The sequence below is a fragment of the Coregonus lavaretus genome (genome assembly GCF_964263955.1).
Source record: "Coregonus lavaretus genome assembly, chromosome: 37".
In the NCBI taxonomy this organism is placed as follows: domain Eukaryota; kingdom Metazoa; phylum Chordata; class Actinopteri; order Salmoniformes; family Salmonidae; genus Coregonus; species Coregonus lavaretus.
Window position 1 is genome coordinate 5,485,095 of NC_140024.1, and position 17,381 is coordinate 5,502,475.

General features: G+C 43.4%; 1 protein-coding gene across 1 annotated transcript in view; it reads right to left on the reverse strand.

Moving 5' to 3' along the window:
- Nucleotides 1-17,381, reverse strand: part of LOC311111430 (leucine zipper protein 2-like) — a 165,897-nt gene that overhangs the window by 7,248 nt on the left and 141,268 nt on the right. The window contains exons 9-11 of the mRNA XM_084154145.1: nucleotides 15,245-15,412; nucleotides 11,604-11,711; nucleotides 2,691-2,765 (exon numbers count right to left, since the gene is read on the reverse strand). Coding sequence (XP_084010271.1) covers nucleotides 2,691-2,765; nucleotides 11,604-11,711; nucleotides 15,245-15,412 — 351 coding nt within the window. The remainder of the gene's footprint in view (nucleotides 1-2,690; nucleotides 2,766-11,603; nucleotides 11,712-15,244; nucleotides 15,413-17,381) is intronic.

The following is a 17,381-nucleotide window of genomic DNA, read 5'->3' on the forward strand; positions in this document are numbered from 1 at the left end:
ATGTGTTTTGTCCCAGGGTCCTGAGCTTAGTGATGAGCTTGGAGGGCACTATGGTGTTGAACGCTGAGCTGTAGTCAATGAACAGCATTCTCACATAGGTGTTCTTCTTGTTAAGGTAGGAGAGGGCAGTGTGGAGTGCAATAGCGATTGCGTCATCTGTGGATCTGTTGGGGCGGTATGCGAATTGGAGTGGGATGATGGTGTTGATGTGAGCCATGACCAGCCTTTCAAAGCATTTCATGGCTACATATGTGAGTGCTACGGGCGATAGTCATTTAGACAAGTTACCTTGGCGTTCTTGGGCACAGGGACTATGGTGGTCTGCTTGAAACATGTACTGTAGGTATTACAGAATGGGTCAGGGAGATGTTTCATTTCAGTGAAGACACTCGCCAGCTGGTCAGCGTATGCTCTGAGTATGCGTCCTGGTAATCTGTCTGGTCCCGCGGCCTTGTGAATGTTAACCTGTTTAACATACATTGGCTAAGGCGAGCGAGATCAGAGAGTCATCCGGAACTGCTGTTGCTCTAATGCATGGTTCAGTGTTGCTTACCTCGAAGCGAGCATAGAAGGCATTTCACTCGTCTGGTAGGCTCGTGTCACTGGGCACCTTGTTGCTGGGTTTCAATTTGTAATCTGTGATAGTTTGCAAGCCCTGCCAAATCCGACGAGCATCAGATCCGGCGTAGTAGAATTCGATCTTAGTCCTGTATTGACAATTTGCCTGTTTGATGGCTCGTCTGAGATCGTAGTAGGATTTCTTATAAGTGTCCGGATTAGTGTCCTGCTCCTTGAAAGTGGCAGCTCTAGCCTTCAGCTCAGTGCGGATGTTGCCTGTAATCCATGGCTTTTGGTTGGGATATGTACGTACGGTCACTATGGGGACGACTTTGTCGATGGACTTATTAATTAAGTCGGTAACTGATGTGGTAAACTCCTCAATGTTATTGGATGAATCCCGGAACATATTCCAGTCTGTGCTAGTGAAACAGTCCTGTAGCTTAGCATCCTCTTCATCAGACCACTTCCGTATTGAGCGTGCCACTGGTACTTCCTGTTAGAGTTTTTGCTTGTTAGCAGGAATCAGGAGGATAGCTTTATGGTCAGATTTGCCAAAGGGAGGGTGAGGGAGTGCCTTTAGTGCATTTCAGTGTGTGGAGTAAAGGTGATTTAGAGTTTTGTTGCCTCTAGTTGCACAGGTGACATGCTGGTAAAAATGAGGTAAGACGGATTTCAGTTTCCTTGCATTAACATCACTGGCCACAAGAAGCGCCGCCTCTGGATGTGCATGTATATTATCCATGTCCTTGTTCAGACACGACTCCGAGAAACATAGGATAGGATAGTCTTGAATGGAGCTCGTCCAGTTTGTTCTCTCGTGATTGTACGTTGGCCAACAAAACAGAGGGCATGGCAGTCTAGATGCTCGCCGACGTAGTCTAATCATGACGCCGCTTCGCTTACCTCTCTTTTGCCGCCGCTTCCTCTTTCAAGACCCGGGGATCAGGGCCTGGTCCGGGGTAAGCATAACTTCTAGAGCTGCTGACTTATTCAATTTGAAATCTTCCTCCAAATTGATGTTAGTGATTGCTGTTCTGATGTCCAGAAGCTGTTTTCGGTCATAGGAAATTATGGCAAATAAAGTTCAGATCAGCATAAAAAAACACACAAAATAGGTCTGGAGCCCGTAAGACGGCAGTTATCCACTGCAGCGCCATCTCAGCCATCACAGAGCTGGGGCTACATTTATCCTGTCACATTTGGTGACAAATAAACTAAAATCAGCCTATCAAGCAAAACACACCCTGAAAAAATTAAATAATAATTGTTATTCTCAGTGTTTTTGAATGGTGACAACCCAACATGGCAGTGGAATGTAGGCTGACTTAAGGTATCTTTCTCTCCCTCAGTCAGGCTGTTTAGTATCACATGCTCCGGGTGGTTGGCTGCCACATGGCCCTATCAGTGAGGGATCAGCCCCTTTGTGAGCGCCTCTCCCTTATAATCAGTCAATCTGACAATGACCACAGGAGGGAGAAAGCACTGGGCCTTCGCTTTTCCAAAGCTTGCCCATGACCTAATAATATTGTCACGTTCATTCTATTTAAGCTTTTCTCATCCCAGGTTAGTCTCTATTGTACCGGTAATATAATCTATTTTACCAGAGGGACCCTGGTAAAAGACGCATAGGGTTAAGAATGAGGTTAAGAATAAAAACTAGTTTGAATGTGGGTGGTATTACAGAGATCATACTGTAGGTAAGGTATAGCTATTTCCCCTGAAAATGGTTATAGAATCGATGGTAGCTGATCCTATTTAAGCATGACAGAGATGTAGAAATCCCACTTAAAATGCATGGCAGCGGCTCAGTTACACAGTGTTACACTACATTGCAATGGGATCTGTGTCGCTGTACCATCTGCCACATCCAAAAAGGTGTGACACTGTTTCCTTATGATTGAGCGAGCCAGGCTTGGATTTGTTTGACAGAGCGCAATACAATCAATATCACAGTTCAGTAGATTGTGGTGGCATTTGCTATAATAATATGTATGTGCATGCAATGTATTAATTTCACCATAATATCCCACGCAGCCCACATTGTAAGAAAATTCACATGGGGAAAAATGCAAGAGGCACCTTGTAGAATGGTTATTATGTTATGTACATAAACATTTATAAATGCTAACCTGCTGTTCCAGCAGCTTTTTACTGTCGGGAGAGGATTCTGTCTCCGTCTGGTTTTGGAAACAATCCCCGCCAATCTGTTGTGAGACAAAGAAACACAAACTTCAATGTATTTATTTACTTGACAGGGACAGTGCACATGAATCAAAATGTCAGTGTAAATCTATGTAAATGTGCCAGAGTTGGCTAAAGAGATCATTTTCATCCTAACTTCATAAGGCCTGAACAAACAAGCTGGTCTAATGAAAATGCATGAGAGGAAAATAACTATTATACTATAGATTAAAACAAATTTCACTGTGTGTGTCCATGCATTCATGCGTATAAGTCATACAAGGACATCATTAGCGCCAGCGTGAATATTTCAAAGACAGAACTTGAATGGACAGAGGCGGGATCAGGTCTCTCACAAACTTGCATCCTTTCATTGTTGGACGAAAGTAGAATCCAACATTTCCCTTTGAACAGAACTACTTTACTCGTTATAACTACAGTGCTGTACTGTGGCTAAACTACCAGAGATAATATAAAGACATATACTAGTATTTGAATTATGTTGTGAATGTCCCATCGTCTTTGCTTTCGTGGATGGTTACCACAGAATTCATATAGCTCAGTGGCAGTTACATTTGCAAAGAGTCACTCCTCAGTTTACGAACACAAATGTTATGGGCTCTGTGGATGGAGAGTGAGGACTGTGGCCTTCAGCAACATTTAGCCAGGGCTCTAGCATTTTGGGGGCCATAAGCGAGATTTGGTTCGGGGCCTCCTGACCTTGCCGGCGAAACATTTTAGTGGCCCACCTCTTGGTGGCGGAGACCAAAAATTGCAGCTTTAATGTTAACGTCCTGCAATTCTACACATTTTACCATGGGGCGTAGAGATAATGTTGCAGTTTTAGAGCACATTTTCTGGGATTCTACTCATTTTGCTAAGAGGTGGAGAGAAACCGTAGCTGTTTTAAAGCGAATTTCCTGCAATTCTACACATTTTGCTAAGAGGTGGAGAGAAAATGTTGCAGTTTTGAGCTAATTTCCTGCAGTTTTACAAATGTGCCATGACTTATGCCAGGTTAATATGCTACATGTATCTGAGTATGCATGCCTTGCATGCCCAGTCAGTAATTTGGCCATGATTACTAGAAGGTTTAGATACCTGGCTAGACTAACTTACCTAGCAATCTATAAAATGTTAGTTGACATGGGCTAATTGAGTGACTGTCAGTGACTGAAAAACTGCTGATGCACTACCAAATGTCAAAATTGCACCTTCGAGAACTTGGGACCAATGTTCCCTCAACTTTTTTCCGTCACTGACCAAATTTCAGGTCTGCTGAGCGCAAAGTTTACTGTGAACACTGACGCTGTACCTGCTTTAAGTTACTGTTTTAACAGTGGCCAAGTAGGCTACTTTGGCTATTTGATCATAATGTAGGCCTACCAGAGTGGCCTACCATAAAAAGCTATGGAGAAAATGCCACATAACATTTGAACATGGAAATAGCGGTTCTTTCATTCAGCCTACAGTAGCAGCCAATGTGTAGTGTTCCATGAGACTTTTGAAACAAACATGCAGGGCTTGACATTAAACTGTTTATCCACAAGGAGGTGACTGAACATTTTGTTGTGTTGATAGATGCACTTTACAAAATAAAATGAATTATTATTCCCATATCATTATTAGACTACCCTCTGCCTAGTGGCTACTAAGCTTATTCAAGCCTGTCTCAAAACACAACACTGCCCATTTTTTAGTGTGTGTATTTTACCCCCGTTTTCTCCCCAATTTTGATCTTGTCTCATCGCTGCAACACCCCAACGGGCTCGGGAGAGGCGAAGGTCGAGTCATGCGTCCTCTGAAACATGACCCGCCAAACTGAAGCCAGCTGCACCAACGTGACGGAGGAAACACTGTTCAACTGACGACCGAAGTCAGCCTGCAGGCGCCCGGCACGCCACAAGGAGTCGCTAGAGCGCGATGAGACAAGTAAACCCCCCCCCGGCCAAACCCTCCCCTAACCTGGACGACGCTGGGCCAATTGTTCGCCGCCCTATGGGACTCCCAGTCACGGCCGATTGTGACACAGCCTGGGATCAAATCGGGGTCTGTAGTGACGCCTCAAGCACTGCGACGCAGTGCCTTAGAATGCTGCGCCACTCGGGAGGCCAACACTGTTCTTTACCTGACAGCTCTTTACCTGACTCGCTTTTCAAAGATGGCTAGAAATGTATACGTTTTGTGCTCTTGTAAGACACAATCATGCCCACATTGCTGACTACTAGCTATAACAGGGCTAATAACTCACTAACTAGCAAAGAATATGAACAAATGTGCACACGTGGCTACATGCAGCTCTCGCTTTGATCTCAAAACAAGCGCATAATAATCGCGACCGCTCATGCTGTAAAACAGTCCAGTTCATGGTGAATGGCACAAATCCATATATGGCAGTGGTCTATTTGCATATAGGACTACTGCAACTCTGATTGTTTATGGTGCACCGGTCTGTGCAGAGTATGGGCCTGAGTTGTGCCTGTCAATGCAATAGAATCCTAATCCGATGTGCTCTGCCTACAATAAAATCTCATGCATAGTTAGTTTTGCATTCTAAGTCTTGCATAGTTTGTTTTGTTTCGGTATGTTGCATTGAAAGTGGCTAATATTGCAATGTTTCAATCACAATTCCCACAGTAAAGGTAAATGTTGAATAGTGAACTTTAATCTTGTGTTTCTCTGCGCGGGCTGATATTTCTTCTGCGCGGCAGTCCCGGGGAGCTGCACACCCGCGTACACGCACAGCTTAGAGGGAACATTGCTTAGGACTATAAGGTTCTATCTGCCCAAAGCATAGTTCTGAGAATAGTTCTGAGATATTGAGCATCAAAGTTTTCACATCTCAGATCTCAAAACTGTTTTCTAGTGAATTCTTATTTCCTAACACATTAAGGTCCTCACCTTAAAGGTACCTAAAGTGCAGAGTATCAAAATCTTAAGACATTTGTAATTCCGTTTTTTTAGGGGGGTACATTTGCAGATACAACCTTATGGCTCTGAAATGTCAATCTGGGTTCAGAATGTAAAAAGTATTTCAATTTCAATAGAAAGGTACAGACATTTAATGATTAAATAAAGAGAATACCCTTCCTTCTTTCTAATCATATCATCAAATATATTAATTCATGTTCATCACACATTTGTTAACAGAATAGTTCCCTAAAATGACAAATACACTATATCCTATGGATGGATAACTTGTGCCCGTAAAATGTATATAGGTTCAGAACTTTTGTGAAACAGCACAGTTAAAAATTTATGGCAAATAGAAATCAAACTGGATGGTCTTCAGAGATACTGTAGATGGGAGGGGTTGAGGGTAACTGAAGGATGGGATCAAAAACAAACAAAAGAGAACTATTGTAAAATACATTGTGTCCGTAAAAATGTATATACACTGCTCAAAAAAATAAAGGGAACACTTAAACAACACAATGTAACTCCAAGTCAATCACACTTCTGTGAAATCAAACTGTCCACATAGGAAGCAACACTGATTGACAATACATTTCACATGCTGTTGTACAAATGGAATAGACAACAGGTGGAAATTATAGGCAATTAACAAGACACCCCCAATAAAGGAGTGGTTCTGCAGGTGGTGACCACAGACCACTTCTCAGTTCCTATGCTTCCTGGCTGATGTTTTGGTCACTTTTGAATGCTGGTGGTGCTTTCACTCTAGTGGTAGCATGAGACGGAGTCTACAACCCACACAAGCGGCTCAGGTAGTGCAGCTCATCCAGGATGGCACATCAATGCGAGCTGTGGCAAGAAGGTTTGCTGTGTCTGTCAGCGTAGTGTCCAGAGCATGGAGGCGCTACCAGGAGACAGGCCAGTACATCAGGAGACGTGGGGGAGGTCGTAGGAGGGCAACAACCCAGCAGCAGGACCGCTACCTCCGCCTTTGTGCAAGGACGAGCAGGAGGAGCACTGCCAGAGCCCTGCAAAATGACCTCCAGCAGGCCACAAATGTGCATGTGTCTGCTCAAACGGTCAGAAACAGACTCCATGAGGGTGGAATGAGGGCCCGACGTCCACAGGTGGGGGTTGTGCTTACAGCCCATCACCGTGCAGGACGTTTGGCATTTGCCAGAGAACACCAAGATTGGCAAATTCGCCACTGGCGCCCTGTGCTCTTCACAGATGAAAGCAGGTTCACACTGAGCACATGTGACAGACGTGACAGAGTCTGGAGACGCCGTGGAGAACGTTCTGCTGCCTGCAACATCCTCCAGCATGACCGGTTTGGCGGTGGGTCAGTCATGGTGTGGGGTGGCATTTCTTTGGGGGGCCGCACATCCCTCCATGTGCTCGCCAGAGGTAGCCTGACTGCCATTAGGTACCGAGATGAGATCCTCAGACCCCTTGTGAGACCATATGCTGGTGCGGTTGGCCCTGGGTTCCTCCTAATGCAAGACAATGCTAGACCTCATGTGGCTGGAGTGTGTCAGCAGTTCCTGCAAGAGGAAGGCATTGATGCTATAGACTGGCCCGCCCGTTCCCCAGACCTGAATCCAATTGAGCACATCTGGGACATCACGTCTCGCTCCATCCTCCAACGCCACGTTGCACCACAGACTGTCCAGGAGTTGGTGGATGCTTTAGTCCAGGTCTGGGAGGAGATCCCTCAGGAGACCATCCGCCACCTCATCAGGAGCATGCCCAGGCATTGTAGGGAGGTCATACAGGCACGTGGAGGCCACACACACTACTGAGCCTCATTTTGACTTGTTTTAAAGACATTACATCAAAGTTGGATCAGCCTATAGTGTGGTTTTTCACTTTACCTCCATGGGTTGATACATTTGATTTCCATTGTGATAATTTTTGTGTGATTTTGTTGTCAGCACATTCAACTATGTAAAGAAAAAAGTATTTAATAAGATTATTTCATTCATTCAGATCTAGGATGTGTTATTTTAGTGTTCCCTTTATTTTTTTGAGCAGTGTAGTATGTATAAGCTGGAAGTAGAAGCCTAAGTGTTGTTGTCCATTAATTTACTCCAATTAGGGGAGGGGTGGTAAGGTTAGGAGAAAATAATAAAGGAAAATATATATTTTTTTAAATATATACATGTATATATATAAAATAAAAATATATATACAGTACCAGTCAAAAGTTTGGACACACCTACTCATTCAATGGTTTTTCTTTTCTTTTTACTATTTTCTACATTGTAGAATAATAGTGAAGACATCAAAACTATGAAATAACACATATGGAATCATGTAGTAACCAAAAAAGTGTTAAACAAATCAAAATATATTTTATATTCTTCAAAGTAGCCACCCTTTGCCTTGATGACAGCTTTTCACACTCTTGGCATTCTCTCAACCAGCTTCACCTGGAATGCTTTTCCAACAGTCTTGAAGGAGTTCCCACATATGCTGAGCACTTGTTGGCTGCTTTTCCTTCACTCCTTTCCTTAGCTTAGTGGCTAGAGCTGGCACTGCATTTAGCCCATAAATGTGACTCGTGTCAGGAAACTAGGCGTATGTCGCACACGTCACTACTTCAAAGGAGAGGCATTTGAACATAAACCATTTTTTTTTCTTTATCAACATGCGTTTTTGGGCAGAAATGCCTTCTGGAACATGTGAACTTTCATGTGCCATAATAACAAACTTGTATGCCATCTGTAAATATGAAATTGTTAAATTACGAGCCTAGTTGGTTTAGCCACGGAAAAAGACAGCAACCTTTCCACTAGCCATGATTGGCTGAAATAATGGATGGGCTGGACATGCCAAGAGATGAGTTCGGATTGGTCTGCCATGTGGCATGCTTCTGTCTATAACATGAGCTGCTAAATATGTGTAGGTAATCCTTTCTAACACTCCTTTTTTGAAAGACATCACGAAGAACTGCAATGAAGAAGTTGACCAAGTTTTGAAATCAGTGGAATGCCCAGTGGAAGCAGAGTATGATTACATCCGGATTACATCTTCAAACTAAGGGCAACCATGGCATCCGTGACAGAGAGGGAGAAGCGTTCATCCATGTTTACAGGTAAGAGAGTCTAGCTAGCTATATTTTCAGATATTATATGTTTCTAATTTTGTCAAAGTCGTTTTCATTGCAAGTTAAAACGTACTGTTAGCTAGCTAGCTAACATTAGCTGGCTGGCTCGCTAGCTAACGTTATGTGTATGATCTGTGTAGGAATATTATTAGTATCTCAGAAAGCAATTTGCATTGCTAGTTATAGCCTAATGTTAGCTAGCTAGCTAACATTGAACCTAGTTACCTGCAGATTCATGCATGGTAGTAACGTTATGAGTTGGGATTATGGTTCATTGTTTAGCTAGCTCGGTAGCTAGCTACATGTCTAAACAAAAGAATCCACTATGCAAGTAACCATTTCACTGTACTGTTTACACCTTCTGTATCCTGTGCATGTGACAAATAAACATTGATTTTATTTGATATAGAGTGTTTACCGGAGACGGTAATCCGAAGAACAACGTGACCTGCACTAAAGTCAAATTAGGATATGACGTTAGCCCAACAAGACAGTGTCCAAGTTTTACAATTCTCCATTAGAATGCCCTGCTTTTATTTAGTTACTTTCTGTCATTAGCTCGCCATTAACTTGTAAATAATGATCTTGTTGTGAGTTTATTTTCCTGTAATAATGAATAAAAATGTGCTCAAGTTAAGACCTTGTCAGCTATGATATGGTCATTATTTGAACTGGCTAGCCAGCTAACTTAACGTTAGCTAGCTAGCTAGCAAGCTACAAACGAACCGAAACAATGTTTAGAAAGTTGCTTTTAGTTGCCTGGTTTGCTAGATTGACATATCCTAAAATACTTTTTAACGGATGGGTTTGTTGGTGTTAAAATACACCAGTTATTCTATTTTGGACCAGCAGGCATGTCGATAGACATAGTATAAACCAGCCTTTAGTCTTGAAATCTTTGGTTGTTAAGCACATGACCTCACATGTGAATCCTTAAAGAGATGGGTGGGCCTAAGGCTTAAGAGGGTGTGAATGATGCTGAATGGGTGTAGACAAAGAAGAGCTCTCCAGTAGGTGTACCAAAACATTCAAGGGCCATTTTCTCAAAAGTGGGGTTACAAGTTTCTTAGCTTTCAAAGCAAATTTACTTTCCCATTTTTCCTCAACTGTAGTGTATGATATACCATTTTCTAGCTCTGAGTCTCTACTTTTATCCAATGTAAAAAACACAATTTCAAATGTTACTACATAGGACCGAATCCAGGTGGTTGGTCACAAATGAAATCCTAAGAAAAGACACAAGGGGATAGAAGGTTATGTGACATTGCATTTCACCTATATATACACCTCTAGAAACTATACTGCATATGCCTATTCTTCACAGTAAATAACCTTAATTAAGACCTAATAACATTACACCTACAGAGCATGTTTTGGCTGAAGCCTGTTGTCAGTAAAACCAATTATTCTAGTCTACTAGTCTTTTTCGATTCTCAAATAGCTGATATTTCTCTAACACTAGCCTGACCGACTATGCCAACCAAAACAACCGTCCACTGAAGCTGATTAGGTGAGTACAAATACATCTTACGACGTTTCCTGTGTGCAGCGCTTTGAGCACTCTGCAGCAATACTGGAAAACACTCATCGCTTCACTGAAAACATCACAGAACGCGGTGAATTAATTGTCTGTTTGGATAAACATGATGTGCAAAAAATGTTTATTGCTCTAGGCATCTTTTGCTGTAAAACTATGTTGGGATGCATGTTCTTAAACTCAAACTTTGACTGGCTAGAAGGATCCTAAAAAGAGATTATGGTTGTTTCATAACACCATTTTGCAATCCCCAAGCTCATTAATCGTGTATGATACAGGACTATTAAAAGTGCTAAGGGTGGTTGGTGAAGCTGCCTATAAAGAGGAGATTGAAGGATTGCAGTAAATCAATTCCTAAATGTGCACATTGTAAGATAACACATGGTAACACTTTCTATGACGCACACGCGCGCGCACACACACGATGCCTTATAAATGCATGTATCATGCCTTGACGTACACTTATAGCGCATTATAACAGTTGTTATAAACTGTCATAACTCATTTCTAATCTCGCTCCCTCTCTCCATCTCATCCAATCACGCAGTGGAAGACAAGTAGAACTTGACGGTGTCTGTGGGGGACAGGTCTCTTTGCTGCAGGATTTCTCCTTTTATGGCCCCGCCAAAATGATATCAATAACACGACAGGAGCAAACATTGTTTTTGGCACGGATTCATTACGGGACTATCTTTTCAACACGTTTCTCCATAGAGGGTAATTTTCTCTCGGGAAAGGATCCTGCTGGACCATGCACTGTCTCTCCCCAGCGTCCCCCCGCCTAATTTCTGTCATGGTTATTGATAACCACGTGTCAAGAAGAACCTTCCTCCCTGGAACTGTCCCTTCCCTGCCGCACTATCCAATAGAGTTGGGCAGTCATATTCGGCTTCCTCATCCAAGGATCATAACCATACATACAATGCAGAGAGTGAGATCGCATTCGTCTAATAAAAGTGGCTTGAGTTTGTATCTTCAGCGAAACGTGCAAGTGGCCGGCTGGGTATTTCTGGTTTCTTGAATATACAAACCATTACAACACATGATTTTTCTCCAGTTTCTCCAATGACATTGAAAGTCTGCCCCAAGCCTCACAGATTATTCGTTGATTGACCCAGATCCTGTGATCTGAAATTAGCTGCAGTGCCGGTGTAACAGAAAGACGTTTTGGGGTAAAAGTTGCCAGTGATCCATAATGACTGAAGGACTAAAAGGAACTTAATGAACAGATGAACCTGCTGGATTGGGGCCTGAGGGTCACAAATAGTCTATTACCATTTAATTAGTCCAAAGGCTCACCTTTTCCATCTGGCAGTCCTTGACTCCTGGACTACTTTTTCTCCTCATTACCCCAATGTTCGCAGGCGATTTATTGGCCGTGATGATTCTCTGAACTTTCGGGATATCCTGCGAGAAAGAAGTGTGGGAGAGAAAAAGGAGTTGTTTAGAAATTCTAAATAATGGAAGGTGGAACATGACATGTATGGGTAAGGTTGGTATAAGCCATGACACACAGTGCAGCTCTGTTGAAATAGACCATGACAAGAGATTTGGTCCTGAGGTGCATTTAAAACGGTTTGTCTTTCATTGAACTGGACAGCCCTGAGGATTTTATTTTTGCTTCTACCACGGCTACTTTCCATAGAGAAAAATACAGATTTTTTTATTAGAAATGTGTTCACTTCATAAAAAGTTATTTTGAATTTGCCTCTTGAAGCGACCTATTTCAACGGACGTATCATGTATTATTTCAGTGCTTTTTGACAGTATCCATCAGGGCCAGGACAATTCAATGGAACAGTGATGGGGTATGAGTGCCTGCTGAAATGGTTTTCTGCTCCCAACGGTCCTGCACTCAAGGGACATGTCTTTAGAAATTCATGCATGGATGGCTGGCCTGGAGAGTTCATTTTCTGTTCTCTTAACAGCTCTCACAGCTCAGAGATCTTACCAGAAATATGAACAAATTCAAATAGACAGAAATATGTAAATTGCAGAGATCTTACCAAAATCAACCAAAACATTTAAAATAGTTTTCTAAATACTTCACTCCGCAGTTTCATGGCATGTGTTGCACTTCCCTTTCAATCCGCATGAATTATTCCTGTCCATCTCATGGACTTCGTTAAAAGAGAGATTTAAACTCATTCAAATGAATGTTGCATATTTTAAGAGATCCAATGCGTTCTGACCATAGCAATACTTCTCTACACTGTAAATAAATGTCAAAAACAAACTCACTGTTTACCCCCGCAACTGATTTCAGCTATAGAAACCATCAACAAGTCAAAAGGGAAATGCAGAGAGAAAGCCAGCAAATAAAGATCCAGATATTCCCTCGGGCAGTAAATTACTGCCCCAAGCATTCCACAGAATCCACATTCCACACATCATCTCCCATTACTTGGATGAAAATTGCATGCTATCACCACCACAAGACTTGGCTTCCTTTCTCGGCCTGTTAAATATAATGAGTCTTCCACCCTGATCTTGCTGATCCCGCAACCTCTCACTAATGAATCTTTCACCGGCAGGGGATTGTGTCTGCAGCCAAAGACTGGAGTCTTATCTAGTAATGGTTGTCTAGTGGAGATTAAGGCCCATTATGTTTACGAACAAAAAAATACCGAACATGATGCTGAGAGGGTAGCTGGTACACACATAAGCGTTATATTTTGTAAAGCTGTAGAATAAATAATGGTAGGCTTTTAAACCTTTTCTCATTTCAATTATGTAATATTATATTGCTTTCTGTGCAAAATAATTGCCTTTTGATCACAGACAATAATGGCCCTTGTCGGGCTAGTCAGGCATACTAACAAATATCAGCATGTCCAACAGAATGTGTTTAGCAGCTATTCATTTCTACTAAATACCTAATAGATAACCAAATATTCAATGGAAACTGGCCATGAAAGGGCTGATGGAATACATTTGATTACATTTGTAAGAGGCCCAGCCTGCCTTAGCATATTGAGTCCATTGGAGTTGTCCTCACGCAAAAGGAGGAAATACCACATGGCAAATCAACAAGCGAAATGTGGGGTGGTGTTACATTTGTCAGTGGTCCCCATTTTTGGCCATCTTTGCCAGTGATTTATATTAGATGTGGGCTCCTTCACATTGAATAGACAGCAACGACAGATGGGGAGGACTAGTAATCTTTACAGTGAGGAGAACCCTCTTTGATTCATGCCGCAGACAGTATCCGTGGATACAGCATCGGATGGTCGTAGTGACTGCTCAGGATGGAGTGGAGCTATTTGTATGCTAATCAAGTGAGAAGTACAGATTTGATTTGCATAAGCAGATCCCTAAATCTGAACAAGTATGTTTTCCCTCCGTCGTCTTTCCTTTTGTCAGACACACTACCCTCCTTCACCCCCCACACTCAACCCCTGCAACCCCTTGTTCATTTGGCTTGGAACATGAGAAGAAGCCCAGCACATTTCACTCACATCGGCTGTAATGGAGTCATCTTCTGCCGTTGTGAACATTGACTATAGTTTATATCTTTGGAAATAAAGTGGCCATTACATTACTTGCTTTATGTGGTGCTTCCGTGTAGAGGGGTATTGGAGCATTCTGAGAAAGAGCTATAATGTCCTCTGGGTGGCACATAGCTAACGTCAAGGCTCTTAGCTCGACACCCAACACACAGAGAGGCAGAATGACTTCTGACTGCATCAGGGAGAAAAGCCTCTGAGAAACAGGATTGCTCACCAGGATCAGGGCCGATAAGAAACTGCAACAGAGCTGTGATTGACTTCGATATTCTGATTTTGATATGACCGCAGTAGTTGACTGATATAAACTGTGATTAGGTCCAACATGACTTTGCACAGCGTATAAATAAAGTGAATGGGGTGTAGTTCAGAACAGATGAATGTGATTTTATCTCAATTTCGGTTTCATTTGAAAAAGTCAATGCCCTCAAAAGGTTCATCCTCTTTGCAACGCTGCTGACAAACTTTGCTACATATCCTTGGGCAGAGTGAGTAAGACACAAACCTTCATTTATCCTCTTTATGAGGTAAATAACTTTTGTATTTACTGTGGAAAGCTACTAATGATAAGATACTATTGATCTAGAAACCTGCTCCATTACAATTCATATTTATTTTTCTCATCATCCATTTTTGGGTGGGTGGAGGATGTTAGGCCTATATCTTGTGACAGTACTTACCCAATGAATCAGAGTGACAGCCAGGTGTCAGTATAACAAATCAGATGTCAAACCTGTAAGCAAGTTGCTAATAGCGCCCCTCAAAAGAAATGCTTACTTATCTATAAATCACTCACAACATATCCAACTTTGAGTTATTGTGGCCTGTTGGTGTTTCACTGTGCGCTCTATCATAGTGACCGTTTTGAATGAAAACCTGCACATAGAGGTTCCCCAGGTTAGAAGCACTGTCATTGAGTCCTCTATAGTTATAATCCTGTTTTCACTAGATAACTTTTCCCTTACCACTGTCACCCTTGGTTTGCTCTCAGGGGATTGAGTCCTTGGCCTTTTATTAAGTGCTCTATGAAGATGACTTTGAAAGACATTCAACAAAGAATGTGTCACATTTAATTATAATTTTGATTGAAAACAAGTGCCGATAGCACACCCTTACATTTAAAATAATTGGGTCTTATTTTCCTGGCAATAGAGTGTGAAGAGTAACATAAATTACACAAAAACCTGCTGTATTCGGACATGTTATTATTTTGAACAATTTCTGCAATCCTATTTGACTATTGTCTTTAGTAGTAATTATGTTCGGAACAACGCCTCTCCAGGGAGTGACACTGGGGCCATTCGATTGAGAAATCGGTACTTGGCTCTGTGGTTGTCACCCCGACAATCTAAATTGATAATCTGCTGCAATGTTTATGCCCATTGCTGTTCCTCTTAACTGGCGGGAGTTGCATGGGGTCAGAATGTACATTACCTTGGCATGTGGCTGCTGAAAGGTGACTATGGAGCTGTTGACGAGTGAGGAATATCTGAACAAGTGGGAGGGGGTGGCAGGGAACCTGTGGCTGCTGGTGGGCTGGTTGTGCAGAACAGCAGAGAAGCAGATGTGCACTGTGTCCTTCAGTGCCTTCAACTGAGACTCCTGTTCCAAGCAAGAGAAGCAAACAGATACGAGTCTTTGACCATCCATCCATGTAACAGTAAATAACAATCACTGGCGCTTCCCTTTCTACATTCATCTGACAATTCCCTCAATTACACACCAATTATTGTATATCCACCCACTAATAAAATGTAACCGTTATCAAATCAAATCAAATGTTATTGGTCACATGCGACGTATACAACAGGTGTAGACTTTACAGTGAAATGCTTACTTATGAGCCCATTCCCAGAAATGCAGTTAAAAAGTCAGAAAATTATTTGCTAAATAAAAAAGGAAATAGTAACACAATAAAATAATAACGAGGTACAGAGTCAATGTGCAGGGGTACGAGGTAGTTGAGGTAATTGAGGTAATACAGTATGTACATGTAGGTAGTGTCAATGATGATGTAGGTGGGTGTGGTGGTGGAATCAGGTGCAGGACGCAGAACGTAAGTCCAACAGACTTTAGTAGATGCACAACAAAACAAGCACGAATAAATGCCCTGAGGCAAAACTCCGCACGTAGGCGAAAATAACGGGCGCACTAACAGGTGCGACAAAACCCTCCAAACAATATGGAGAAATAGCTCAACCGAGCAAACAGTAGAATAACAGCCTACCGGCACGACAGTCAAACAATCACACACAACACTAGACAAACACAACGAGAACTTATAGGACACTAATTACACTAAACGATAACAGGTGTAACAACAATCAGACAAAAGCAAACGAACATAGAAACATGCAACGGTGGCAGCTAGTATTCCGGAGACGACGAACGCCGAAGCCTGCCCGAGCAAGGAAGAGAGGCAGCCTCGGCCGAAACCGTAACAGTACCCCCCCCTTGACGCGCGGCTCCAGACGTGCGCCGACTCCGGCCTCGGGGACGACCAGGAGGACGCGGAGCAGGGTGCGTCGGGTGCCCACGATGGAATTCCGTCAGGAGAGACGGGTCCAAAATGTCTCTCCTCGGCACCCAGCACCGTTCCTCCGGGCCGTACCCCTCCCACTCCACTTGATATTGAAGACCCCCCATCCGACGTCTCGAATCCAAAATGGACCGCACGGAGTACGCCGGTGCCCCCTCGATGTCCAATGGGGGCGGAGGAGTCTCCCTGATCTCACTTTCTTGGAGTGGGCCAGCTACCACCGGCCTGAGAAGCGACACATGGAACGAGGGGTTAATACTTTTATACTCAACAGGTAGTTGTAATTTGTAACACACCTCGTTCAATCTTCTCAGGACTTTAAATGGCCCTACAAACCGCCGACCCAGTTTCCGACAGGGCAGGCGGAGGGGCAGGTTTCTGGTAGAGAGCCAGACTCGATCACCAGGTGCGTACACCGGTCCCTCACTGCGGTGGAGATCGGCGCTCGCCTTATGACGACGGAGGGCCCGCTGCAGGTGGACGTGTGCAGCATTCCATGTCTCCTCCGAGCGCCGCACCCACTCATCCACCGCAGGAGCCTCGATCTGGCTCTGCTGCCAAGGTGCCAGAACCGGCTGGTAACCTAACACACATTGGAAAGGGGTTAGGTTAGTGGAGGAATGGCGTAGGGAATTCTGGGCCATTTCGGCCCAGGGAACGTACCTTGCCCACTCCTCCGGCCGGTCCTGGCAGTATGTTCTAAGAAACCTACCCACATCCTGGTTCACACGTTCCACCTGCCCATTACTCTCCGGGTGGTAACCCGAGGTGAGGCTCACCGAGACCCCCAACCGCTCCATAAAAGCTCTCCAGACTCTGGAGGTAAATTGGGGACCTCGATCAGACACAATATCCTCGGGTACCCTGTAGTGCCGGAACACATGGGTGAATAGTGCTTCGGCGGTTTGCAGGGCAGTAGGAAGGCCCGGCATAGGGAGCAAACGACAGGCCTTAGAAAACCGGTCCACAACGACCAGTATAGTGGTATTCCCCTGTGAAGGAGGAAGGTCAGTGAGGAAATCCACCGAGAGG